At 59.5% G+C, this 25,604-nt stretch overlaps 2 protein-coding genes and 1 non-coding gene across 7 annotated transcripts in view; 2 read left to right on the top strand and 1 right to left on the bottom strand.

Moving 5' to 3' along the window:
• Positions 1-10,451, top strand: part of TBCD (tubulin folding cofactor D) — a 132,155-nt gene extending 121,704 nt beyond the window's left edge. For 2 of the 3 annotated variants that reach the window (XM_075999848.1, XM_020281169.2), the window contains 10 exons: positions 460-615; positions 707-845; positions 2,130-2,251; positions 3,576-3,653; positions 4,442-4,531; positions 4,888-4,975; positions 6,314-6,423; positions 8,229-8,313; positions 8,983-9,088; positions 10,293-10,381. In XM_075999848.1, coding sequence (XP_075855963.1) covers positions 460-615; positions 707-845; positions 2,130-2,251; positions 3,576-3,653; positions 4,442-4,531; positions 4,888-4,975; positions 6,314-6,423; positions 8,229-8,313; positions 8,983-9,060 — 946 coding nt within the window. In that variant the 3' untranslated portion in view covers positions 9,061-9,088; positions 10,293-10,381. Of the gene's footprint in view, positions 1-459; positions 616-706; positions 846-2,129; positions 2,252-3,575; positions 3,654-4,441; positions 4,532-4,887; positions 4,976-6,313; positions 6,424-8,228; positions 8,314-8,982; positions 9,089-10,292 lie in introns of all 3 variants that reach the window. The other variant, XM_020281167.2, reaches the window with a different exon arrangement.
• The window catches only part of QTGAL (queuosine-tRNA galactosyltransferase), an 81,365-nt gene continuing 61,486 nt past the window's right edge, over positions 5,726-25,604 (bottom strand). For all 3 annotated transcript variants that reach the window (XM_075999849.1, XM_075999850.1, XM_075999851.1), the window contains 6 exons: positions 21,904-22,028; positions 16,600-16,735; positions 16,219-16,287; positions 15,984-16,058; positions 12,563-12,666; positions 5,726-7,891 (listed from right to left, as the gene is read on the bottom strand). In XM_075999849.1, coding sequence (XP_075855964.1) covers positions 12,586-12,666; positions 15,984-16,058; positions 16,219-16,287; positions 16,600-16,735; positions 21,904-22,028 — 486 coding nt within the window. In that variant the 3' untranslated portion in view covers positions 5,726-7,891; positions 12,563-12,585. The remainder of the gene's footprint in view (positions 7,892-12,562; positions 12,667-15,983; positions 16,059-16,218; positions 16,288-16,599; positions 16,736-21,903; positions 22,029-25,604) is intronic.
• Positions 13,663-13,769, top strand: LOC142867027 (U6 spliceosomal RNA). Its single transcript, XR_012916759.1, has one exon. It is a non-coding gene; the product is annotated as a U6 spliceosomal RNA (small nuclear RNA).

A 25,604-nucleotide genomic window follows, 5' to 3' on the forward strand; every position in this document is an offset into this window, starting at 1 on the left:
GCCGGGCGGCGTCTCGGCGTCAGGCCTGTGCTCCTGCCGGGCCGGTTTGGGCCGTCACGCGGTTGGTTCCCTGGCCCCAGGGCTGCCGCCGGGTCCGTCCTTGCCGGGGGTCTCCCTGGCCCTGCTGTCTGGGGACCCTCATTCTGTGTGGGTTCCGGCTTTGTCTCCTCAGTGCCCCTCCCCCACCCGGGCCGCGCTCTCCTCTCCCCAGCCCCACCTGCTCCCCACCCCGAGCCCCATCCGCAGTCCCTGTCTCCGACCCAGACCCCGTCGACGTGTTTAACGCCAACCCGTCGTGCGCCTGCTGTTGGCTTCTGGGACGCACACGGGGTGTGGTCCTCTCGGGCCCACCCGTGTTATCCCGCAGCCGTGGCAGTGCCAGGGTGACGGTGCCCAGCAGCCCGCGTGCCCTCGTGTCGGCCGCGCCGTCAGCTCAGCCCACGCGCTCCCGGTTTGCAGCTGTGAGCAGGTCATGTGCCGCGTGGCCCAGCAGGCCAGTGAGAAGATCGACCGGTTCCGTGCTCACGCGGCCGGCGTGTTCCTGGCGCTCCTGCACTGCGACCCTCCCACCCCCCACGTGCCCCACCGGGCGGAGCTGGAGCAGCTCTTCCCCAGGTAGGTCCCGCGCCCGCCTCCCCCACGCCTGGCCCCTCCTGCCGCAGGGCAGCGCGGGGAGCCCGGCCTCCTTCCACTTCCTCTCTCGCAGGTGCGACGTGGCCTCCGTGAACTGGAACGCGCCGTCCCAGGCCTTCCCTCGCGTCACCCAGCTCCTGGGGCTGCCCGCCTACCGCTACCACGTCCTGCTGGGGCTGGTCGTGTCCGTGGGTGGCTTGACGGAGTCCACGGTGAGGACGCCTCTGCGAGGCCGGCCCTTCTGCTGGGAGACTCCAGGGCTGAGCCCCCACCCTTTGGAGAACATTCGGTTCGGGGTCAGGGGTCCCGCTGCCCCTGTGACCCGGGAGGCCGAGCGGCCTGTGGCGTGGTCGGCCTGGTGGAGGTGGAGTTCCCCAGGCCCCGCCGTGGCAGCTCTGCCGGGTGCAGCGGCGCCTTTCGGGGGCCTTGCCGCTCAGCATGTAAGCTCGAGCTGTGCTTGTGTGTTGGTTTAAACCGTTTTGGTTTCCGTGTCGCAGCTGATCGCCCTACCGTACAGGGAGCAGTGAGTCTTTCTTACGCTTTTTCTGTGGGACGTTTGGCACTTGCACCTGCACACAGCGCGCGGCGATGAGCCGCCTGTGCCCAGCAGGGGGCGTCGCTGCTCGGGCGGTCTCAGCTCCTGACACCCACACGGCTGGGTTTGGGGGAGAAATCATATAGTTTACCCCGTAGATATTCCTGTGCGTCTTAAAGTCTGACCACAACATTTGTACCACACACGAATTTCCTCAGTGTCTGAAATGGGCCCGAGTTGGGACCAGAGGTCCCCGTGCCGTGCAGGGTCCATGTGCCCAGACGCTGGCCTTCCGCAGCCCTCCCTGCCCCCCCCGCTCCTCCTGCCCTTTGTGTGTGGTCCTGTGTGCGCCAGCCTCCTGCGCAGCCGGTGCCTTGTGGTGGTCTGTGTGCGCTCCTGGGACCTGCCCACCCTGCTCCAGGTCAGCCCGGGACAGCCTGGCGCTCAGTGGCCGCGTCGGGCTTCCTGGGCCAAAGTTGGGCCGGTCTCCACGACCCTCCCTGCTCCCCCGGCCTGCTCCTCTGGTCACAGCTGCGCCGAGTCAGCCTGTGTACTCTCAGTTTCCGTCTGCTCAGAGCAGCAGTCGTGCCCTGTTGGGGCCGGGCGCCCCGTCTGTTCCTCAGGGTTCAGGGCCTGTGTCCGACCCGCACACGCTGCCCGGCTCCTTTGGGTTCTAGACCCGCCTCAGCCTGCGTGGCGCCAGGCGCAGCCTGTGTCTGTGGGGAGGGTCTCTCCATGCCTCGTCACCCTGGGCCATGCTGCCGCATCTGGCGAGTTTGCGACACGTGTGAGAGTTTAGGGTGTGCCGTTCCCTGGGAAGCTCAGCGCCCGCTGAGGGTTTGTGAGGTCCTGCGTCTGTGGTTCAAGGTCATCCGGCTCTAAAGCAGCCGCCCGAGCTGAGCCACGGCGGCCAGCGTGGGCGTGGCCGGGGCGCCCTCGCTGACGTGTCCCCGCTCCGCAGGTCCGGTATTCCACGCAGAGCCTCTTCGCGTACATGAAGGGCATTCAGAGGTACCCCCAGGCCCTGGAGAGCTTCGGCGGGACCCTCCTGCAGGTCTTCGAGGACAACCTTCTGAATGACAGGTGAGCGTGGCTCAGCCCCGGGGGCGAGGTAGAGGGCGCCGTGCCTGTGGCCTAGGATCCCCCTGGTCTGCGGGGCTCAGCTCTGCTCGCCGGGAAGGTGAGGCAGAACGGGAAGGCCCCACTCCGTTTGAGCTACACTGAGCTACACACTTAAAATCCACGCACCTCACACTTTCTAAATCATACCTTAGTGTAAAACTTCTAAACATCTGACAAGTGTTTCTCCAAGGAAATAACCCGTCTCCCTCCATCCATGGTGGACTTGGAGACCCGGGACGAGTGGGATGCCTAGGTGGTTGCCGGGCAAGGTGAGGCAGAACGGGAAGGCCCCACTCCGTCAGCGGCTGGCCTGGGTCTCCGCGCCCTGGGTCCTGTGCCTCCCCCACCTGTGCCTGGGAACGGGAGAGGGCCGGGTGCCGGCTATGAGCCAGGTAGAGCAGAGCACGCCCGTCCCCTCGTGTGGAGCTTGATGATTCTTTGTGTGTGGAGCACGCTCTGTGGAGACGCCCAGCAGACGGCTTCTCTGCCTGTGGCTTTTCCCTTCCTGACAGTTCCTGTCGCGGGGGAGTGCTCGTGCATTGAGGAGCTCCGGAAAGCGCTGCCTGGTACAACGCACGGAGACTTTGGTTTCTTCTAGATTTATAGGTTTTAGGTTTAATATTCAGACTCAAAATCCACTTGGAGTTAGATGTCATGCAGGGCACAGCTTGGGGACTGGCAGGTCCGTTGTTCCAGCACCGTTTGTTAGACCCTCCTGTCTCCGCTGTGCCACTTTTGTACCTTTATTAAAATAAATTAGCTGGGCACAGTGGCGCATGCCTGTGGTCCCAGCTACTCGGGAGGCTGAGGCAGGAGGATCGCTGAGCCCAGGAGCTGGAGGCTGCAGTGAGCTAGGCTGACGCCACGGCACTGCAATCTGGAGACAGAGCAAAACTCTGTCTCAGTAAAAAGAAAAAAGAAAAATCATAGCTACACAGCTACACGATAGCTTTGCTGTGATGTTTGAAACCGAGTGGTTCGGCCTCCAGCTTTGTTCGTTCTTCCGAAATAGCTGCTCTGTCTTTTCTTGATCTTGTGCGTTTCTGTATCAATTATAAAATCAGGCTGCCGGCTCTGCGGTGCCGTGTCAGGGTAGGTTGGGGTCGCTGGCAGAGCCGGCTCTGCGGTGCCGTGCCAGGGTAGGCTGGGGTCGCAGAGCCGGCTCTGCGGTGCCGTGCCAAGGTAGGCTGGGGTCACTGGCAGAGCTGGTGTGGCAGGAGGGGCACCGCCCCTCGAGTGGCGCCTTCCGTCCCCTCGGCCGCTGGCATCGTTTCGCTCCTCCCAGGGTGTCTGTGCCGCTGCTGAGGACCCTGGACCAGATGCTCGCCAACGGCTGCTTCGAGGCCTTCGCTGCGGAGGAGGAGTAAGGGTTTGCTCGTTCACTGCGTTTCTGGGGGAGCCCAAGTAGCTCACGTTTAAAGAAAGGTCATCCAACCCAGATCGGAACCCCAGGAGTCCATCCCAGAACATCAGGGCCAGTTTGCAGCCGCCTGTCGGCCCCCCAGGTCCCCACTGGGCCCTGCCGGCCAGGGGGCGGGAGCCTGCAGGCCTCCCCCGTGGGCTCAGGGGCAGCGAAGGGCCCGGGCAGGGCTGGTGGAACAGCGCGCAGGGAGGGTGCAGGGCTGGGCTGGGGCCGGGGCGCGGGAGGCTGTTTCCTGCCCCCCAGGCCTACTGCATGGGGTCTGCTGCAGCCGCCTCGGGAAGCCCCTGAGCCGGAGCTCTGACCCAAGACGTGTCCCACGCGAGGGCCGCCAAGTGTGGGCGGGCAGAGGGGCCTGGTGGACACGGGCGGTTCCTTTGACCCAGCAGGAGGCGCTGGCCTGGGCTGGGGTGTGTGCCCCTTGGCGTCACATGGCACTCGGGCCGAGTCCTCTTCCGCTGGGGTCAGTCACTCAGGCCCATGCAGTCACGCTGTGACCGCGCCCAGGGTCAGCCCACCTGGAAGCTGTGGGTGCCGGATACACGAGAAGGGGCGTCTCCTCAGCTGCACTCGCTGGGGGAGGGACCCATTCCTGCAACCTGGCTGGGTGGGGCCCAGGGGGCTGGCCCTCTGTCACTTGGTGGCCGCAGCTGTCAACCCCATGGAGCGTGTCACGTGTGGCCTGTGGGTTCCCCTGAAGCTCATCTCTAGACGGTCTGTTCTCCTTCCAGCCACCCCTTCTGCGTGAAGCTGCTCGCGCTTTGCAAGGAAGAAATCAAGAGGTCCAAGGACGTCCAGAAGCTGCAGGCCAGCATCGCAGTGTGAGTGCTCGGCGCTCCTGGCGGGGACGGGGTGGTTTCCTCACAGGGCTGCCTAAAACTGCGTTCCCAAGTCCCCTGGGAGCAACCTCAGTGGAGACCGAGGTGCCCAGGTGGGCAATGGCAGCTGCGGGCGTTCCCGCCAGAGCAGGTGAGCCGCCCCCCGCCCTCCTGCCTTCCCAGGGGGCCTGGTGTTCCCGACCCCCAACCCTCAGGGCTCCTGCGATGCTTGGCCAGGGTGCGCCATGCCCTCCCGGCTCCTGGGCCCCCGTGGGGTGCCTCGGCTTCCAGGCCCCACTGACGTCTGGGACGAAGGGTGTGCTGCGGCTCACGCGGGCCTGGGCCTGCTGTCTCTGCAGGTTCTGCGGGATGGTGCAGTTCTGCGGCGACGTGCGGAGGCAGGCACTCCTGCAGCTGTGCCTGCTGCTCTGCCACCCCTTCCCCCTGGTGAGCCCCCCTTCCCCCTGGTGACACCTCCTTCCCCCTGATCAAACCCCCTTCCCCCGGTGAGCCCCCCTTCCCCCTGGTGACACCTCCTTCCCCCTGATGAAAACCCCTTCCCCTGGTGAGCCCCCCTTCCCCCGGTGAGCCCCCCTTCTCCTGATGAGAACCCCCCCTTCCCCTGGTGAGAACCCCCCTTCCCCTGGTGAGCCCCCCTTCCCCCTGGTGACACCTCCTTCCCCCTGATGAAAACCCCTTCCCCTGGTGAGCCCCCCTTCCCCCGGTGAGCCCCCCTTCTCCTGATGAGAACCCCCCCTTCCCCTGGTGAGAACCCCCCTTCCCCTGGTGAGCCCCCCTTCCCCCTGGTGACACCTCCTTCCCCCTGATGAAAACCCCTTCCCCTGGTGAGCCCCCCTTCCCCCGGTGAGCCCCCCTTCTCCTGATGAGAAGCCCCCCTTCCCCATGGCGAGAACCCCCTTCCCCATGGCGAGAACCCCCCTTCCCCATGGCGAGAACCCCCCTTTTCCCTGGTGAGAAACCCCCCTTCCCCTGGCGAGAACCCCCCTTTTCCCTGGTGAGAACCCCCTTCCCCATGGCGAGAACCCCCCTTCCCCATGGCGAGAACCCCCTTCCCCATGGCGAGAACCCCCTTCCACTGGTGGGACCCCCGCCCCCCACGGACTCCGGCCACCCCCCCAGGGGTTCTTGAAGGGATGTTATGTCCCTACGATTTCCATTCAAGCCTACAGGCCGAGGTAGAGCAGGCCTGCACTTTATTTTGGATGAACGTAAACTTGCTGCGCACGCACAGTGGGCTCGGGCTCCCGGGAGGTCCCCGGCTGCAGGGGCTCAGCCCACACCGCAGCGCCCCCCACTTCGCCCCCCAGGGTTAGGCTGCTGGGAGTTCTTTTCCTCTGGCTGAAGAAAATCTCTTTAAATGAGACCTGAGATTAAATGAGACCTGTCTCTGCAGGTGACAGGTCCCTAGAAAGGCAAAGCAACTTTCACGTAATACTGCGGCTCCCAAGGTGGGGGGGCGGACCCTCGCAGCGTCTCCGCCGTCAGCAGTGCGGGTTTTCGGGCCTGTCCCGTGACGGGACTCTGGGGGGGCCTGGGGGTCTGAGACCCCTCAGTGGAACGTCGGCAGGGCACAGCCGGAGACGCAGCAGGCGAGGCTGGAACCGCTGCTCCCGCGAGGGGCAGGTTTAGGGAAGCCTTGAGGGGACCCACTGTGAGAAGCCGCAGCCCTGCCCTGCGGCTGCAGGGGCTCAGCCCCGCCCCGGCAGGTCCTGGTCTCTGTGGGCGGGGTGGGGTCTCCTCCCGCAGCGCTCTGTCCCGTCCCAGATCCGGAAGACCACTGCGAGCCGGGCGTACGAGATGGTGCTCACCTACAGCGACGTCGTGGGCGCCGGCGCGCTGGACGAGGTCCTGGCTGTGCTCAGCGACACGGCGTGGTGAGTGGGGCCACCCAGCCGGCCGCCCGTCCCCACGTCCACCCGTCTCCCGAAACCCCTGGAGGGAGGAACTCCGGCCTTGTGACGCCAGGACACAGGCAGGCAGGGACGGGCTGTGTCCGGGGGTGATTTTCAAAGTGAAACTGCTTTCCTCTCACATGCGATCTGCCGTAGCGAAGGCGTGTCCTGGCCTCAGCTGCGTTTCCCCGCGGGCTGCTCTCCTCGCCACGCGGCTGTCCCGTCCCGGGCACTGCCGGCGGCTGCAGCGGCTGCTTTTGTGGTTTTATTCGCGTTGAGGTCGCCCTGGGGAATGGCGGCTTCCCAGAATGCCACTGGGGCTGCAAGATGCAGGGTAGCCGTTCACGCTGCCGCGGCAACACACCGCCTGGGCTGGCATGGCTGCTTTCAGCCTGGGGGCGTGGAGGCCATCGCACCCCAACCCCTAAGGCCCTCGGCCTGCGTTGTTTTCTTGAGATGAGCCAGAGGAGGGCGCGCTTCAGAAACGAAGAGGCGCAGAAAGAAACGGGAGAAAGGTTTCGTCCCTCCCCAGGGCCTCCGGCTCGGGTGTCTCTCCAGGGTCCCCAGAGCTTCGGGCTCGGGGGCACCAAGACCTCGGTGGTCCTGCGCAGGTCGAGGCATGTGGACGAGTGCGGGCCGGCAAGTGCCTGGCCGGCACGTGGTCCTGGAAGCAGCCCCAGGCAGTAGCGGTAACGGCGCCGTGCACACGCAGGCACATGCTCACACCCCATGTCATGCACACGCTTCCGTAAGGGGAGCAGTCTTGTGCGTTTTTTGAGAAAAGGACGGAAACTCAGAGGCCGTGTGGGCGTCTACACAGCACGGCCAGGGCCTGGGAGGACAGAGGCGGCCTCCTGGCCTCAGGGCTCTGTCCAGGTTTTCTAGTCTAGGGAGGCGCAAGCCTCTTCGCTCCCAAAGCTCGGCAGAAGCAGCCGTCTCCGGGGCAACAGGGCCGGCCCAGCATCCCGTCTTTCTGTGGTGTTTCCAGCTTTAACAGCCACCAAGGAACGTTCTAGATCAGATCCTAAAACCATCAGCTTCGGGACAGTGGAGTGTCTGGAATCCCAGGCGCCGCTGCCCTCTCGGTGTTGGGGAGATTAGGGCACGAGGGTCCCCCATAAATAATCCCCTTTAAACGAATCCTCAGAACTTACCTGCACTACAGAGGAGCAGCAGACCCGGTGTTTCTCCACAGCACTGCCAGTCTTTATTTTTAACGAGTAACAACTAGCTCAGTCCAAGTGAAACTTCAAACGTCCCATCCCGTCTCGCGTGTTTCTGCTGCGCTGCACGGCAGCCGACCCACAGGGCCCGCCCCCGCAGGCGCCGAGGCAGGGGCGGCCTCCGGGGAAGCTGCTGTGTGGACGGTCTGTCCTGCCTGAGTGTAGACCTCTGGGGCAGGAGGTGTCTTTTCTGTAATTTCCACCTCGTTCACGGTGATGTGGGGCCTCTGCAAGTGAGATAAGAGATTATTTAGACAGAGTCTCACTCTGTTGCCCGGGCTAGAGTGAGTGCCGTGGCGTCAGCCTAGCTCACAGCAACCTCAGACTCCTGGGCTCAAGCAATCCTTCTGCTTCAGCCTCCCGAGTAGCTGGGACTACAGGCATGCGCCACCATGCCCGGGTCATTTTTTCTATATATTTTAGTTGGCCAGTTAATTTCTTTCTATTTATAGTAGAGATGGGGTCTTGCTCAGGCTGGTCTCGAACTCCTGACCTTGAGCGATCTTCCCAGAGTGTATTGAGACTTTTAAGGTCAGTGTTGCTCATGGCTTCCTCCCCCCGCAGGGACGCGAAGCTCCCAGAGGTGAGAGCGCATCGGAATCGCCTGTGCGACCTCCTGGGCGTGCCCCGCCCCCAGCTGGTGCCCAAGGTAACCCTGCTCACCCCACCGCACTACAGGCACCGTGCTGCCCTGTCATCTAGAACGTTCCAGATCCTTCAGTCACACTGCCACCCCTTTCTTGTGGGGGGTCCCCCCATAATTTAATCCCCTTTAAAAAAATAGCTATTATAAAAGAAAAACATGCCCAGCTCAGTGTGCCCGCACAGCAACGCGCTTCTGGGGGTCCAGGACCGGAGCGTGGCCAGGCTCTGCTCAGCGCCTGTGCGGGTGTCCCCGTTTCTACTGTCTGCCACGGTTCTTCGTGTGGTTTGCACACTGCAAACATCTGCTCTAGGAGGACCTTTTCATCCTTAGATTTAATACATTTCAACTTACCATTTTTCCCTTTTTATTTAGTTTTGTGGCTCCTGTTTATTAAGGTCTCTTTGCCTACTTCGAGGTTACGTTGAGCCTCCAGTTTTTTCTGAAAACTGTTTTACCTTTTACACTGAAATTCACGGTCTTCCAGGAGTTTATTTCTGTATCTGAGGGGCGGGGACACGCATGGCTGGCTTTGGGCTTGTCCAGGAACCCGTTGGTCTGGCAGAGACAGGTGTGGCCTTTGTAAAGCGCGTGGCATCTGGCTGTCCCTTCCCGTTTTGTTTTCTTCAAGATCGTCTCAAGTTCTCCGCCCTTTGGGTTCCTATAAACTTTCAGAGTCAACCTCACGGATTTGCACGAATGATACTGAGTCCTCTGGTCCTGCGGTTTCTGCAGTGCAGACGACACCTGTAACTGGCCCACGGTTCTTGGATCCTCTTGGGTTTGTTTTTTTCCTTTTGTTCTTTTTTATCTTTGTGAAGTTCCTGTTACTTCACACTCACGTCTGTCGTGGCCTTTCCAGGCGCTGGTCTGTCTCTCGATTCTGCTTTTTCCCGGCACGTCCTCCACGTTCTTGTCGGGAGCAGGTGTGTCGTTTGGGTCAGAAAGAGCCGGGGTGACCGGGCCCCGCGTGAGGGTCTGTTTTCCGGCTGGAGCTGCTCTGCCCAGCGTTCGCTGCGGCCGCGTTTGTTCCCTCCCGTCTCAGGACAGCGACTCCCTCTCGGCATATGCAGCTTTTTCTTGCCGGGGGACGGGCGGTGCCCCATGCCTACCTGTGGCAGCTGACGCCATCACGCCATCAGGCCATGTTTCTGGTCACACCGCACGGGCCCTCAGAACCGCCTGCCTGCTGTGGAGGGTGGGGACGTGGCTTCTCGGTCCCTCTTCAGCTGTGTCACCTTCACGGCGTGGCCTGCCAGGTGCTCGTGCACCTGCATGCGGTGGCATCTTGGCGGGCTGAACGCCACTTGCAAGGCGGCGTTGAGCCTTCGGTGTTTGTCATTTTATCTTCCCTCCTTTTACCTTCAACTCTGTCCTCACATCTGAATGAGTCTTTAATGTGTAGTTTCCGACTCGGGCTCCTGTCGTCTTTGTTTTCTGTTTGAGCCTCCTGTTCAATGATCCTTTTCTCCTTCGTCTTCACTTGGGTCATTTCACTTCCCCGTCAGCCCCGAGGGCTGCGCGAGTCCTTGCTCTGTGGCCCCTCAGCCGTCCGTGTTCCCTTCACCCCACCAACTCACGCTGCGTTTTCTTTCGGGCACTTGTGCTTCAGTACCACTTCTGAGGAGGATTTTGTCTTTTCCTCCCTTCTTTCCTGGCCTGCCCTCCTGGGGCTGGACGTCCCCAAGTGCCACCTCGAGGGGTGAGGACAGCATGACCTGGTCTCTCCTGGTTCCTTGGGTGTGAAGGCTGAACTCAACGCCAGGCTTCTGAATTAGATGTGCTTTTTACTAGGAAATATTTCAAACACGCATAATGAAGCTAAACAGAACACCACCAGATGCGGTACCGGCGTGTGGCGGTGCCCTTTGGGGGCTACGGCCGCATCAGCCGTGGACACCTGTGGGCGCCGGCTCCGCCACACCCCGGGCTGCAGATCGGAGGGCGTCAGAGGCCAGCCTGACCTTGTCCTGTCTCTCCCGCAGCCGACCAACTCCTGAAGCCGGTCCCACGTCCTGTTCCCGAGGGAGGAGGAACCGGACGCCACGGCAACACGGGAAACCTGGCGAGACGGTCCCATCGCAGGGTGAACAAGGCTGGCGTGTGGCGCCACCCGGCCCAGGTGAGGACTGCAGCCCTTGCGGACAGTGTCCCCGCCCCACCAAGGGCAGGCTGTCGGGCAGACCCATCTGGCCCCGCCGTCAGCGTAGACGAGAACCGTGACTGAGCTTCCCTCACGCGTGGGCACAGATGTCCCACGCTTGCTGACACTCCCAATGAGGACAACACGAGCTCACACTCCGACCTGGCACGGTGAAGCTGCTGGAGTGAGATCTTGGTTGTACTGAGAGAAAAGACAGTGCGGCCAGGCAGTTCAAGCAGGTTGGAAAAGTCATGATGTGGATTTCTCAATTTTTCTTTAGTTTTGTCAAACTTCACGCTATGTACTAGGTGCTTGTAGGTTTATACAGTATAAATATCATTCGGGAAAGAACAAAATGAAGTCATTGAAATAAAAATAAGTTTTTCTCATGTGTGTTAATATCTGGGGCCAAAACTTCCTTCTTGTGTTCAGCAACACCCCGGGTGCCAGAGCCACCCCTGCCCAGCTGTGACCACAAGTGTCTCTAGACCTTGCCAGATGTCTAGACACATCTGAGGGGGCTGAGAGCCCCTGCTCGAGCGTCTAAAGGCAGAAGGAAAATGCTGAACAGAGAAAGCAACAAACTAAGGATATAAGGAACAAGAGTGATGGCTCATATGTGCACTTTAAGCACGTAGCATTGCTCAAGATGGACAACAGTAGTAGCATATAAATCAGGGCAGAGCTGGTGATGGGATTTAAAGCATCTCAAGTCTGTATGTTCTGGGATAGAGTACAAATAAAATTGCCTTATCAGCTTGGCTAAGCATGCATGTTGAAATATTTGGGTCACCACAAAAAGTGTTAATATAGCAGGAATATAACTTCACTAGTGGAGAAAAATGGAACAAGAATAAAAAATACTATTAAAAATGTAAGCGTAACAAAAAAGGACAAGATGCAAAAATATTAGAAATATTAACACAATAAACATAAATGGATTAAATTATCTACTACCTGACGATTCTCCAGTTACAGGACAGATAAAAATATAGCTGTGTGCATTTTACAAGTGACACACCTAAAAGGCACACACAAGGTCAGGAAAGCCGCCCAAGGTCATTAATATAGGGAGGTACTTATATTAGTATTTTTTAAAATAGAGTTAAGACAAATAGTGAATTAGAGCTAGAGATTACTATATGATGATTAAAGGGAGATGGCAGACCTTTCCTATACTTGTATGTGCCTAGTGATAGTCTCAGAATATATTAAAGCAAACATTTAAGAAGAAATTAATCAATCCACCATCCTAGTGTATTTTTTATTCAAATTGATCTATCCAATATAAAATTAGCAAGGTATAGTTGAAAGATCCAGGCTTGACCTAATGGACATGTACAGAACATAGAACCTAAATGTGCGTGTGTGAACACATGCATTTTCAAAATGGTTTAACCATTTCGGTACCAGCGTCAAGTATAGTCAGCAGCCACAGATGAACACACACATCGACTTTAGCCAACAGCTGTGATATGAAGGTGCACAGCCGAGTGTCGACTTTAGCTATCAGCTGCGATATGACTTTTCCAATTTTTCATTTATCAAAATAAAATTTTGAACATTTAAAAATAACACAGTAAGAACATATGTACATGTTACCTATTCTGATTTACATGACAAGGAAAGCTGCTTGTAAAGTGAAACAAGCTTCCAGTGCTTTCAAGCTTTCCTCATCACACAAGAGCAAAACGACCCGTCGTCAATGCACAGCACAGACCTCCGTGCGGACTGTGAGTGCTGGCTGTGGGCGAGGTTTCTCGGCTGGTGAGCGCTGTACCAAAGTGGTTAAAAAAATTATAAGCTATGTAATGAAAGTTAATAAAATGCTGTTAGCCACCACAGATGGATTTTGCCTGAAGTGGTGCTTACTATGTATATTCAGGACTTCAGAACCCCTTATTTTTATGAAAGGCTGAAATTAATGCATTAAACATAAGAAGTTAGACTAACCCTAAAGAGAGTAGAGAAAATAATTGTAAGAGTAGGATTTATGAAAGGTTTCTTAACATGGGCCAAACAGAGCAAAAAAAACAAAAACAAAACGATGAAAGGGAGTGAAGCTTATAAAAAGGCCCAACAAACCCAAACGGTGCTTCAGTGAGGACCCACCTGGGGTGGCCGTGGCTGGGCCTTCAGCTGAAGAGGAGGAAGTCCCTGCCCTCCTGCAGGTGCAGCGACCTCAGGTTGTCCTCAAAGGCGCCCCCGGTGAGGTCCTGTTGGGGGGGCAACAGGCCGGGCTCAGTTGGGGCCCCCGTTGCTCACAGGGGCTGGGGTTGCCCGTGTCCACCTCCCACGCGGTCTGAACTTCTGCCATTAAAACCAGGTGCTTCTACCGGTCGACATGTTCCGCTAAGAGGACAACAAGGGGTTGCTTTCTTCCCAGGTCCTGTTGGGGGGCAGTGGGGGGTCCTCCGAGGCGCCCCCTGGCCTGGGCCCTCGTGAATGCCCCACCAGAGGGACCTGGAATGGAATGAGTTCGATGAGGGCAGCCCAGCCCTGCGCAGGGGCCGGAGCAGGGAGGAGCCCCGCAGACAGAGCCTCCATCTGAAGCCAAGCGGACCCCGCCTGACCCCGTGGCTTTGCCTGCTCCCATCCCTGAAGCAGGTTTTGGGAGACACCTGCAAGGCAATGGCAGGTGGGCAGCCTTCAGGCCCACCCCCCACCCCAGGGTCTGCGGCTGGCTCCTGTAGACACGGCCCAGTCCAGCCCACCCCCGAGTCTCGGGCCTCCGGCAAGACGCGGGAGGGACCATCCCTCCGTCAGCGTGGTCTGTCCTGGGCCCGGCTCCCCTCACGCCGGAGCCCACGACTACTCGACTACCCAGAAAACAACACTCCCACGCTCTGCCTCTGCCTGCTCCTTAGCTCTGCTTCCAGAGTCTGCAAAGGAACCACACCAGCCCAGACCCTGGCCCAGGGAGCATTTACGCCTCCTTTAAACAAGACTCTGTTAAAACCAGATGCTTCTCTAAACTGACATTTCCATTAAGAGAATGAAGAGTCCAGCCACAACGCAGGGAAGGCATTCACGGAACAGAATCCAGCAAGGCCTAGAACCCCAGCTACACAGAGCTTGAATTACGTGGAGAAGGCGCCCAGCCCAGCACACAAACGGGGGAAAGTCTGACTGGAGAAGTCATAAGGGTAAATCCAAGTGTCCAACAGAGGCTGAGGTGCTCAGTGATCAGACACGTCCTAAAAACGCAGTGGGTGCTCGCTTCAGCAGCACACATACTAAAACTGGAACGATGCAGAGAAGATTAGCATGGCCCCTGCGCAAGGACGGCACGCAAATTTGTGAAGCGTTCCATATTTTGGCTGGGCATGGTGGCTCATGCCTGTAATCCCAGCACTCTGGGAGGCCGAGGCAGGAGAATCATTTGAGCTTAGGAGTTCAAGACCAACCTGAGCAAGAGCGAGACGCCGTCTCTACTAAAAAATACAAAGAAATTAGCTGGACAACTAAAAATACATAGAAAAAATTAGCCGGGCATGGGGGCATGTGCCTGTAGTCCCAGCTACTCGGGAGGCTGAGGCAGGAGGATCGCTTGAGCCCAGGAGTTTGAGGTTGCTGTGAGCTAGGCTGACGCCATAGCACTCTAGCCTGGGCAACAGAATAAGACTCTGTCTCAAAAAATAAATAGATAGATAAATAAATATAAATAAATAAATAAAACCACAGTGGGCGTTTCCCCAAGACTGGTGGGAACTGAGTGTGCCAGCCCACACTGGCTGGGCGGGTAACTGTTTGCCAGCTTGGACCTGTATCAGTGCAGCTACCTGTTGCTGTATAACAAATCGCACACTAGGCAGCCTTGATCAACACACACTGATCTCTCTCGGCTCCTGCGGGGCAGGAATCCACGCCTAGCCCTGGCCGGACGTGGGTCCAGCCCTCACAGCTTGGAAGATGCCGGAAGCAGCAGCCCATGTCCAGCCTCACGTGTCCACCCATGACCCCGGCCGCATAGCTCAGGCCCGGCGCACCCATCCGCACACCACAGGGGAGGGCCGGCCGCCGCAGCTGCCCCAAGCCCCGGGAGAATGCCGGCCAGTCACAGACCCGGGCCCTCCGCAGCCAGCGCTGGCACCGCTGGAGCTGGCTGGGCTCAGGGCTGGCTACGCTTTCCGTTTACTTTGTAGATGTTTGGAATTTCCCATCACAAAAAGGAACTCTTAAACCAGGAATGAAAGGGTGGTTCCTTCTCTTGCTAAAAGGCTTTTGTAAGAACAGGCAAAGAACTCGCCCCCCCGAAAGGGGAGGTTCTTTAGAGACAAGCCCGCCTGGGCCCAGGCCACCCACCCTGGAAGGGCAGACAGGACAAGACCAGCCCCGAGGCAGGGACGGCGGAAGAGTCGGTGGCGTCACTGCAGAGAGGAGGACGCACCTCCGGACCCAAGTGTCAGCTGTCACTGGCAGTTGGTTATTCCGACATAAAGTCAGTCTCACTCCTGTGGCAGCGGCGAGCAGAAGCCGTGGCTTCCAGAAAGATGCCACGTGCCAGGCAGCAAACCCTGCGGTGCCCGGACAGGCGAGCCGAGGCGTGGGAGCGCCTGACGGCCCAGCCTGCGCCCTCCAGATCCGGGGAAATCCAGCGAACCCACAGGCCGGCCTCACCACCACGACCGAGGCCCAGCACGCGGGGACGCTGTCCTGGACACGCCACGTGGGCAGTGACCTGGGCAGGGCAGGGACAGAGGACGTGGCCTTCAGCGCCCCAACACAGGCGAGGGGCACTTCATGTGTAACCGTGTGGGAGCCCGAGCCTCCCACCACGGGGAAGAACTCCCTACACAGGACACCGGCGTGGGCAGATGCCACCGCACGAAAAATAAGTTCTGAGCAGAACCGAGAAGGCCAACTGGGAGGAAATATCTGCCACACGCTTAAGTGACCACGGACAACTGTCCCGAACAGATGAAAGAAACTCCTACAAATCAGACAGCTGTGGAGAGCGGGCAGGACAGGGCTCCGTCCTCCGTGAGCACAGCAGCCCCAGCAGGAAGCTGCCGCCCTGGTCCCCGAGGCAGGGGCTGACCCAGCCCTGCGGGGATGGCGGGAGTGGTCTGACCCTTGGGGACCTGCCGGTGGAGAAGGCTGGAAATAACCCGGAAGCGGCTGCCCCGGCTCACCGACGGGCTGCACAGACACACGGCAGGGTCGGCACCCCAGTGACAGACGGGCGTCCCGGCGGGGCAGCGGCTGCCGCCGGCGGTGGCCCTGGGCGGCCCTAGTGGTCGTCGTCCCCTTGCCGCTCGGCCGCAGCGATTTCTGCCCATCCGGCCGCTGACCCGGCCCCAGACGACCCGCAGGTGCTTCGCGGGGCTCGGCGAGGCTGGTTTTGCGCGTTTGCGGGACAGACGGGCGCCCGCGAAGGGTTAGGGTTAGGGTTAGGGAGCGGGTGTGCCACGCGCGCTGGCCTGAGCAGGTGCAGGCGGCTGTGGCCGCGTGTCCCCAAGCCCCAGGTCGCGTGTCCGGGCTGCGTCCGGCCCCACGACGTCAGCGGGACCGCGGGCAGCGCGAGACTCACCAGCTTCACGCAGATGACGAAGGGCGGCCGCGCGGCGCGGAAGTGCAGGACGGGCACGCGGGGCTTGGGCCGCTCCTGGGGACAGGAAGGGACAGCGTCACCACCGCCCGCAGGGCCCGCGGGGGGCCGACCTCGCCGGCTCGCGGGGTCCCCGAGGCCGCATGGCCGTGGGAGGCTCGTCTGGGCGCCCGGCCCAGGGCAGGCGGCGACCGGAGGGCGGCGACGCGGCCCGCACCTGAGAGTCCTCGTAGCAGTAGAAGCCCTTCTGGATCTTGTTCTGGTCCACGTCGCAGAACGCGACCACCTGGGGGTCGAAGCGCAGGGCGGGTTGGGACTCCGTGAGCAGGTGACGGGGTGGGGGGTTCCGCAAGGCGTGGGAGAGGGCGGGGTGGGGGCGGGCGGGTTGGAGCAGGGGAGAGGCGCGGCGGGGGAGGGGAGGGCAGGGGGGTGGGGTGGGAGGGGACAGAGCAGGGGCAGAGTGGGGGAGGGGAGGGGGCGGAGCAGGTGAGCAGAGGGGCGGATCGGGGAGGGGCGGGGCAGGACAGGAGCGGAGGGCAGGGGAGGGGCGGGGCAGGAGCGGAGGGCAAGGGAGGGGCGGGGCGGGGCAGGAGCCCACCTTGCGCCTGCTGGCGGCGCTGAGGCTGCGGTACAGCCGGCGGCCCTGCTTGCCCGCGTTCCAGATGGTGAAGGCGGCCCAGTGCGGCAGCGCGCGCTCCTCCAGGAAGCGGACGCGGTGGGTCCAGATCGTGGCCCTGGGCAGAGAAGGGGACGGTGGCCCCGGGCAGAGAAGGGGACGGTGGCCCCGGGCAGAGAAGGGGACGGTGGCCCCGGGCAGAGAAGGGGACGGTGGCCCCGGGCAGAGAAGGGACGGTGGCCCCGGGCAGAGAAGGGACGGTGGCCCCGGGCAGAGAAGGGACGGTGGCCCCGGGCAGAGAAGGGGACGGTGGCCCCGGGCAGAGAAGGGGACGGTGGCCCCGGGCAGAGAAGGGGACGGTGGCCCCGGGCAGAGAAGGGGACGGTGGCCCCGGGCAGAGAAGGGGACGGTGGCCCTGGGTAGAGAAGGGGACGGTGGCCCTGGGCCAAGAAGGGATGGACAGGCCGTGCTCCCGCCCCGCCCGGCCGAGTTCCTGGGTGACCCCCAGTGCCCCGACCAGCCAGGGGCTCCCAGCGTGGCGGTGGCTCCCGGCGTTTCCAGGCGGACACCTGGTGGGTCCGACCCCCGCAAACGCAGGCGCTGCGAGACTTGGGGCTCCCCCGTGACTGCGGGTCACATGGTGGCCAGTCCCCCAGCACGGTGGTGGCTCCCGGCGTTTCCAGGCGGACACCTGGTGGGTCCGACCCCCGCAAACGCAGGCGCTGCGAGACTTGGGGCTCCCCCGTGACTGCGGGCTCACGTGGCAGCCGGTCCCCCAGCACGGTGGTGGCTCCCGGCGTTTCCAGGTGGACACCTGGTGGGTCCGACCCCCGCAAAGGCAGGCTCCGCCACTGCCGCCGTGGGAGCTGCGAGACTTGGGCTCCCCGTGACTGCGGGCTCACGTGGCGGCCGGTCCCCACGTGGCTGCCCACGTTTCTGGGAAAAACGCGCAGGATGACTTCAACCCAAGGGCTGTCCCCAGGGACATCCCCTCCCCCTCCCGCCACCCCACCCCGACAGCTTTGGCAGCATCTAAGTAAATGGAAGTGTCTAGAACAAAACGGTGAACTTCACACACTTCAGTTCCAATGAACCACCGAACCCTCAGCCGCGTCAGAGAAGCGGAGACCTTTGAGCCCTAGAGAGCTAGAGATGGCTGGGGTGAGGGGGCAAAGGCCAGCTGGGGGTCAGTAGGGTTCCGGGGTGTTCTGAGTGGGCCAGAAGAGGGACCCTGGGGACCCGCCTGCATCAGAGCCTCGCAAGGAGGGGTGTCTGCCCTCGGGCCGCTGGGCTCAGGCCCTCGGGGAAGCCGCACCTGCAGGCCACTTGTCCTCGCTGGCCTTCTGGGGCCACCTTGAGCCCTTCCTCCCACAGCCCTGCCCCTGCCCAGCCTCAGGGAGACACGTCCCAGTCAGCGGCCCCAGGGCAGCCCCTGAAGCGTGCACACGAGTGCGTGTGTCTGCACACGGCAGCGAGTTGCGTGTACGTGCATGTGTGTGCAAGAACAGCTCCCGCAGAGAACTCCCGGGACACGCTCACGGTTCAGACGGGTCCTGCCATCTTGTCACAAACAGGCGTCTTGAAGGGAGACAAACCCGGATCCTCCCTCCCTCCCTCCCTCCCTCCACCCGCACGATCCTTTCGGAGGGAAAGGAAAACGGCCAAAGTCCCGGAGGAGACCAGACGACCGCGGTGGCCCTGGGGTGGCACAGAGTGACACCGTGCAGGACGACAGACTCTGCCAGCCCCAGGCAGGCCGGAAGGGGCTGCTCGCCCCCCAGGACGGGACCGGGCCCTGCTCCTCGGCAGCCCTGCCGCCTGCGTTTTCCTGGGTGGTCTCTGGTTTGAAAATGGTGTGGTTTACACACCCGGATAAAAGGTCGCCTGAGCAGGAGTGAAAGCCTGTCTCTACTAAAAGTATAAAAATTAGCCAGGCATGGTGGCTTGCACCTGTAGTTCCAGCTACTCGGGAGGCTGAGGCAGGAGGATTGCTTGAGCGCAGGAGTCTGAGGCTGCAGTGGGTCAGGGTCCGCAGGTTTGGGGTCTGTGGAGGGCGGGGCCTCTGCTTCCAAGACTGCACCTTATTGCTCTGTCCCCTGGAGGGGACGAGCGCCGAGTCTGCAAGCGGCCCTGCAGCCCTTTTGCTAACATGAAGGCGTCAGCCCTCGTGACTGACACCAAAGGTCCTGCCTCTTAATGCCGCCAAAATTGGGTTACGTGTCCACCCCTGCATTTGGGAGACGTTCAGACCATCACTGCTGTCAGGACGCACACCGGCCACGGTGTGACCAGACCACGCGGTGCCACTCGGCAACGAAGACCAGTGAGCTGTGCCACACGCATCCACACGGGCAGACCTCAACCGCAGTGCTGAGCAGAAAGCGACTCACAGGACAGGCAGGAGGCTAAACTTGCTTGTTCCAAAAGAGGTGAGACATTGTTCAGAGAGACCCAGAGTAAAAGCATAACGAAATGGATGGAATGGCAAATGCCAGGTTCGGGAGGTTTGCAGGGATGGGTAATGTTTAATTTCGTAAAGACATCATTCCTTTGTGTCTTCGGGTAATTCTGAAGAATTTCATAGAAAAAAGTGCTAAGTGGTATAAATGCTGACCCTGCCCAATTGAAACAGAAGCGCAGAATCCGGAGCTCTGAGCAGCGGCTTTCTGGGAGAAGACCTGCTCAAAGGCAGCCCTCCCGCGAGCCCGGGACTGTAATTAAAGCGCATTACCCGAGAGGTGTCTAATCCCACACAGAAACTCACATGAGCTCACCTCTCCCGTGCTGTGGGTGGCAAAGCCTCGCACTGGGAAAGAAAGCCCAGAACACAAAGGCGGCTTTATCGCAGGCAGACGGCGAGGTGTGTGTGGCCCGGCCGCTGGCCCGCCGCCTGGTTTCTCCCCAGCTGGGCGCTCCTGCCGTGCGCGCGGGGTGCCCGCCACCACCCAGCGTGACTGCTGGGTCTAGATCCAGGGCGCACAGACCTTTCACTTACATAAACTCGCCTCACACACTCACAGCAGGGCACCTACAGGCGACCCTTGCGGACGCCTTGCGGCGTTTCATCGTCCGCCAGAGAACTTGCAGCACTGACGGTACCCGGTGGAACCCTGCCCGGCAACCACCTCGCCCGGCAACCACCTCGCCCGGCAACCACCTCGCCCGGCAACCACCTCGGCATCCCACTCGTCCCGGGTCTCCAAGTCCACCATGGATGGAGGGAGACGGGTTATTTCCTTGGAGAAACACTTGTCAGATGTTTAGAAGTTTTACACTAAGGTATGACTTGCAAAGTGTGAGGTGCGTGGATTTTAAGTGTGTAGCTCAGTGTAGCTCAAACACAGACACCCACGTCACCCACACCCGACACAGCTTCCCAACACCCTGGAAGTTCCCTCGCCCCCAGCCCCACCCCCGGTGGAACCACAGCTCAAACGTCTGTCACCGCGGCCTGGGTTTGCCTTTTGGAGGCCTTGATGTAAGCAGACTCCTACACCACGTATGCTTTCGTGTCTGGCTTCTCCATTAACCATATTTTCTTACATCGCTCCATGTTCTCACGTGTATCAGTTTATTTTCTCTATCACTGAGCAGCATTTGCTGCTTTTATCAGGACTTGTCTTACGGTCCAAACTATGTATCTTAGACTTGAAAAGAACGTATTCTGCAGTTGAATGCAGAGTTCTGTAAATGCCAATTAGGTCAAGTTGGTTAATAATGTCATTCAAATCTTTGCCATTTCAGATCCCGCCCCCCTTTTTTTGGAGGGCGGGGAGACAGGGTCTCGCTCTGTTGCCCAGACTAGAGTGCTGTGGCATCATCATAGCTCACTGCAGCTCAGACTCCTGGGCTCAAGCAACCTTCCTGCCTCAGCCTCCCGAGTAGCTGGGACTACAGGTGCATGCTACCAGGCCTGGCTAATTTTTCTACTTTAGTAGAGACAGGCTTTCACTCCTGCTCAGGCTGTCTTGAACTCCTGAGCTCAAGTGATCCTCCCACCTCAGCCTCCCAGAGTGCTGGGATTACAGGTGTGAGCCACTGTGCCTGGCCTTTTCCCTGCTTCTGTCAGTCACTGAGAGAGTAGTGCTAAACTGCCCAGCTGTAATAGTCCTGCATTTGTCTCTGGCTCCTTCATTCCTGTCAGCTTGTGCTCCATGTGTTCTGAGACTCTGCCCAGGGGCACACACTCAGGAGTGTGACATTTTCTTGTTAAGCGACCTTTTATCCAGGCGTGTAAACCACATCAGTGGGTCGGGTTCAGGACAACAAACTCCCCAACAGTGACGCTCTGCTACAGCTACTGTATGAAAATTCAGATTTAACAAAAGGCAAGAGAAAACACAAATGCAAGTTCTTTTGCTTAAAGTTGTAAACAAAGAAGCAAAGTTTTTAAATATTGAACAGCACGTGTGCAAACACTCAGGGACCACCAGAGTCAGCCTGGGTGCTGAGGCCTGAGACCCCAGCCCACACACGCCTGTGCGTGACAGCGGACACGGGCCCTCCCGGCAGAGGCGATTCCCGTCGAGAATCCACAGCCCCACAGCGAGTCTCAGCCCCGCCCAGGGCAAGACCCTGCATGGAGCTCATCACAGCCAGGGACCCGGGGCCGCTCCTCCTGGGCCCGGGGGCCACACGTGCGGCAGCCCTGCAGAGGGGGCGCCCGTGCCGGGCTGTGGGGTGGGCCGAGGCTTCTGCTCCACACACAGTTCAGAGTGAAGAGCGGCAAGCGCGCCCCTCCTTTTCTCCACCCTAACCCCCACCCCAGCTCCAGAACAGCAGCCTCCAGCCCACGCCCAGCCCAGGGGCCGAGCCCTGGGGAGGAGAGGGGGCCCGGCCTTCTTCACCGGCTCAGGTTCCCGGTCACTGTGACGCCCCACGTGGGGGTGTGGCCCCGAGGCTGCCCCGCCCGGCCTGTCGTCGCAGGGGACGTCTGCCTCTCACCGTGACAGCCGCGTCAGGTCACATCAGGTGAGAGCGGGACTTCTGAAGGACGCCGAGCACAGACACTCGCCTTCCTCCCGGGCTGCCCGGCCCCTCTGGGAAACACCCTCAGAGACGGCCACACACCACTGTCGCCCCGTGGCCTGCGGGACTCGGAGCTGCAAGCAGAGCCCCGGCCACGGCCACGCGTGTCCGCCCGGCAGACCTGGGCCTCGGGGGCCTGCAAGCCCCGGCCACGGCCACTCGTGTCCGCCTGGCATCGCGGGGCCTCGGGGGCCTGCAAGCCCCGGCCACGGCCACTCGTGTCCGCCCGGCAGCGCGGGGCCTCGGGGACCTACTCACTCGAGGACGGAGCGCGTGGCCGCCTGCGGGTGGTAGCGGTAGAGCAGCAGCGTCTGGTCCACGCGGACGGCCCCGCCGCCCTTCCTGAGGTGCTGGTAGAAGAGGAGCAGGTCCTCGGGCACACCCTGGAGGGGCGAGAGCAGAAGGAACCGCTGCTGGCGTTTCTCTCCCGCCAGAGCGTGCCCGTTCCAAACTGTCACGCGTGTGCCTTGATCCCGGCGATCAGAATCGGGTGGAAAGGCCTTTGTTGCTAAGAAACCAGTCTAGAGACCAACAGGAATTGTGGGGTGACGCCCACAAGGCAGGACCTGGGCAACTAATGTTCTCAACAGGTGGGAAAAATGGACCCTAAACCAGGCCGGGTGGGCTGGAACCAGGTGCTCTGCGTTCTTGGTCCCGTCCAAAGTTTGCTCTGTTGGGCAGAGAAGGTGGGGGGCCGGGAGCAGAGTGAGGAAATGGGGTGGGGTCCAGGCCCGAGGTCCCTGCGAAGCCGTCTGTCCGGCTCCCCCTCCCCCGGCTTCTGGCTGGGGATGTCCTGCTGGCGCCGGCACCCTGCTCTGGAGGCCAAAGGTCGGGGACTCGGACTGTCGCCGTGGACACGGACGGTGGTGTGGGGGTGCTCACGGGGAGCCCAGCGCGGGCAGGAGCAGCCTCAGGACCCGGCGTCACTTGTGCCGAGTCTGGACTCCGCACTTGAGCCTCTGCAGACGCGGCTCATTCCCCAGGACGGGGCTCTGCCGGGCGCCTTCTCCTCCCTCTGGATCGTCCTGTCTCCTGAGAACCCGGCCCCTCCCCCAGCCTGGAGAAGACGCTGCCCAGGGAGGGGGCGACCCTGCCCTCCGCTCACCCCGCTCTGCGGCCCGGGCCTGAGGCCGTGGGGGGGTCAGACCGAGCCCTCGGGGGACCCCCGGGCACAAAAGCACCTGCTCTGGAGCTCGGTGGCCAGGCCTGGGCCTGTCTGGGTCCGGAGGGTCTGCTGAGGCCTGGAGAGCCCAGCTTGGCTCTCGGACTCCAAGACAGTCTAGTAGCGAGGGCAGCCAGCTTCCCCCCACGGGGAGAGGGCCACGCCCAGGGGGCAGCTGGACTCCCCGTTTCCCAGCGCTGGTCTTCCTGAAGTCGGCTCTGAAACGCTACGCCAGCGCCCGCGACTGCTCGCTGCAGCCCTTTCAGGAGGCCGCCCTAACTCGACCCCAGCCAGGAGGTCCATATAGAGCTTGGTGCGGTCGTGGGATCTGAACCCCTTAACGCTGCAAAGACAGAAACCCACGCGCCCCACGCGGCCTCGTCCGCGGCACGAGCAGCCTCAGCTGAGCAGATCAGATACGGCACTGCTGGCACCACGCCCAACCGGAGTAGCTTGTATAGAGAACATGACATGGAAAGATTTATAATAAAACACTAAGTTAAGAAACAGGTGTCGAAATTATGTTTACAGTTCCACTGAAAGTTTACCCACAATGAAACAAAGACAAAGGAATCACAGAAACTCAGAGCAGGTGTGCAGGTTTGCAGGTAATTTAGGGTCAAGGTTTCGCTGGCACACTGGTTAGCACATCACTTTAAACAGGTGATGTAGTTATTTCTTCTTTTTCCTAATTTTCTGTGTTTTCAAAGGCAACTTTAAAGAGCATGTTGTTGGAGCCCTGAATGCATTGCAGGGTTAGGAAGAGAGAAAACAGGTGTTCACTCTTCCCATGATCAGGGAGAACCTGACCTTTGGGGTTTCCTTGTTTCTAGCAAAAACAAACAAACAAACAAACAAAAAAAAACAAAGAAAGAAACAGAGGATTTAGCTGCAGAGGCCCTGCCCCCACGGGGAGGAGATGCCGGCAGGTTCTGTCCTCGAGGCTCCGCCCAGCGTGGATCTGGGGGACCTGGACCACTGCCCTCGCGTCTCCCCGAAGTCTACCCAGCAGCCCCCAGGACACACACCTGCTCGTGACGCGCCTGAGACTCGGGTCAGTGGGCGTCCCCATGGCCGGGCTGCGATAGGAGGAAGAGTCACAGCTCAGAAAAAGTCGAGGAAGACTGCAGGTAACTAAGGAAATGTGGCCACAGAAACCCAAATCTTTCCACGCATCCTCCGAAGTCTGCCTTTTCACAGGGACAGATCCGATCCGGGACCATCAGCGAGCACAGAGCGGCCCCACCGGCTGCCGCGCCTCTGGGGCTGGCAGCGCCAAAGAACCGCATGGAAGAGAAGCCTGAACCGGAGTCGCTCCAGGGGAGGCCCGCCCAGGGGCCTGCTCAGCAGACGCCGAGGCCCTGGTGGGCCGAGGCTCAGGTCCCCAGACGGAGGGAGCAGAGTCCACAGCCTGCAGCCCCTTCCCCAGTCCCGACGCCGCACTCGCCGTGCAGTGACAGAAGGGGGCGACCTTGAGTCAGGAATCAGGTAACCCAGGTCTGTGCAGAAATGCACAGGTGAGAAAAGTCCTGCACAAAACTGCACGGGAGGAAAACTGAAAACAGGAACCAAACACTTCCGTAGATAAAAATTCAACGCCTTCCCTCTCAATGACAACCCCCTACAAACCATGAAACAGAAAAAAACCTGTGAATAATCCTCCAAGATCAATGACGCATCCTCAGTGACCACGTGAGGACTCGGGCGGGGGAGGGTGGAGACCCATCCTGACTCGGATGTTCGATGATCAAATCCAAAAGCGGACCCCAAAAGGGGAGGCGTAAAAAGAAGGTTGAAGACAGGTTGGTGCCGGGTGAGGGCTGGGGTGGGTGGGCGGTGAGGACAGACTGATCCTGGGCACAGGGTTCTTTTTGGGGAATGAAAATACTCCAACATCAGATTGTGGTGATGACTGTGTATCCCAGTGAATTTGCTGAAATACAATGAATTGCACATTTTAATAGGTGATTTATGATATGTGAGTTATACTTCAATAAAGCTCTTAAATAAAATTGGGTTGATTAAAATCAAAAAGGAAATTTAAAAAAGATAAAATTACGTGAGAGATGAAGACTAAATTACAAGATCCTCGAGGGGAAACAGATTTTAATAAAACTGAGCAAGGGACACTGAAGAAAGTAACAGAGAAAATGAAAATTACACAAAGAAAGAAGCAAAAAGGTTTGAGAGAACATTGTTGAAATGCAAGGCTGAGAAAATCTAGCCAAGGTAAAACTGGAGTCTCTGAAACAAAAACAAAGCAATGTAACGTAGCTAATGTTTAAACTGTAAGCCAAGAAAGCTCTTCATAAACAAAAGTACATCTAGTTCTACACACTGAAAAGCCCCATCAGGTCAACTTTAAGACAAATCCTAGTGATGCTTAACAGTAAAAAATAATTTTCAGAGTCTCTAGGCAAAGAGGCCACGTAACTGACAAGGGCAAGACTTGAACGTCAGATTTCTCAAGGTATTAACACTCTCAAGGTATTAATAGTCTCAAGGTATTAATACTCTCAAGGTATTAACACTCTCAAGGTATTAATAGTCTCAAGGTATTAACACTCTCAAGGTATTAACACTCTCAAGGTATTAACACTCTCAAGGAATTAACACTCTCAAGGTATTAACACTCTCAAGGAATTAACACTCTCAAGGTATTAACACTCTCAAGGTATTAACACTCTCAAGGTATTAACACTCTCAAGGTATTAACACTCTCAAGGTATTAACACTCTCAAGGAATTAACACTCTCAAGGTATTAACAGTCTCAAGGTATTAACACTCTCAAGGTAT

Source organism: Microcebus murinus, unplaced genomic scaffold (genome assembly GCF_040939455.1).
Source record: "Microcebus murinus isolate Inina unplaced genomic scaffold, M.murinus_Inina_mat1.0 scaf010_hap2_Mmur4.0, whole genome shotgun sequence".
Taxonomy (NCBI): Eukaryota; Metazoa; Chordata; class Mammalia; order Primates; family Cheirogaleidae; genus Microcebus; species Microcebus murinus.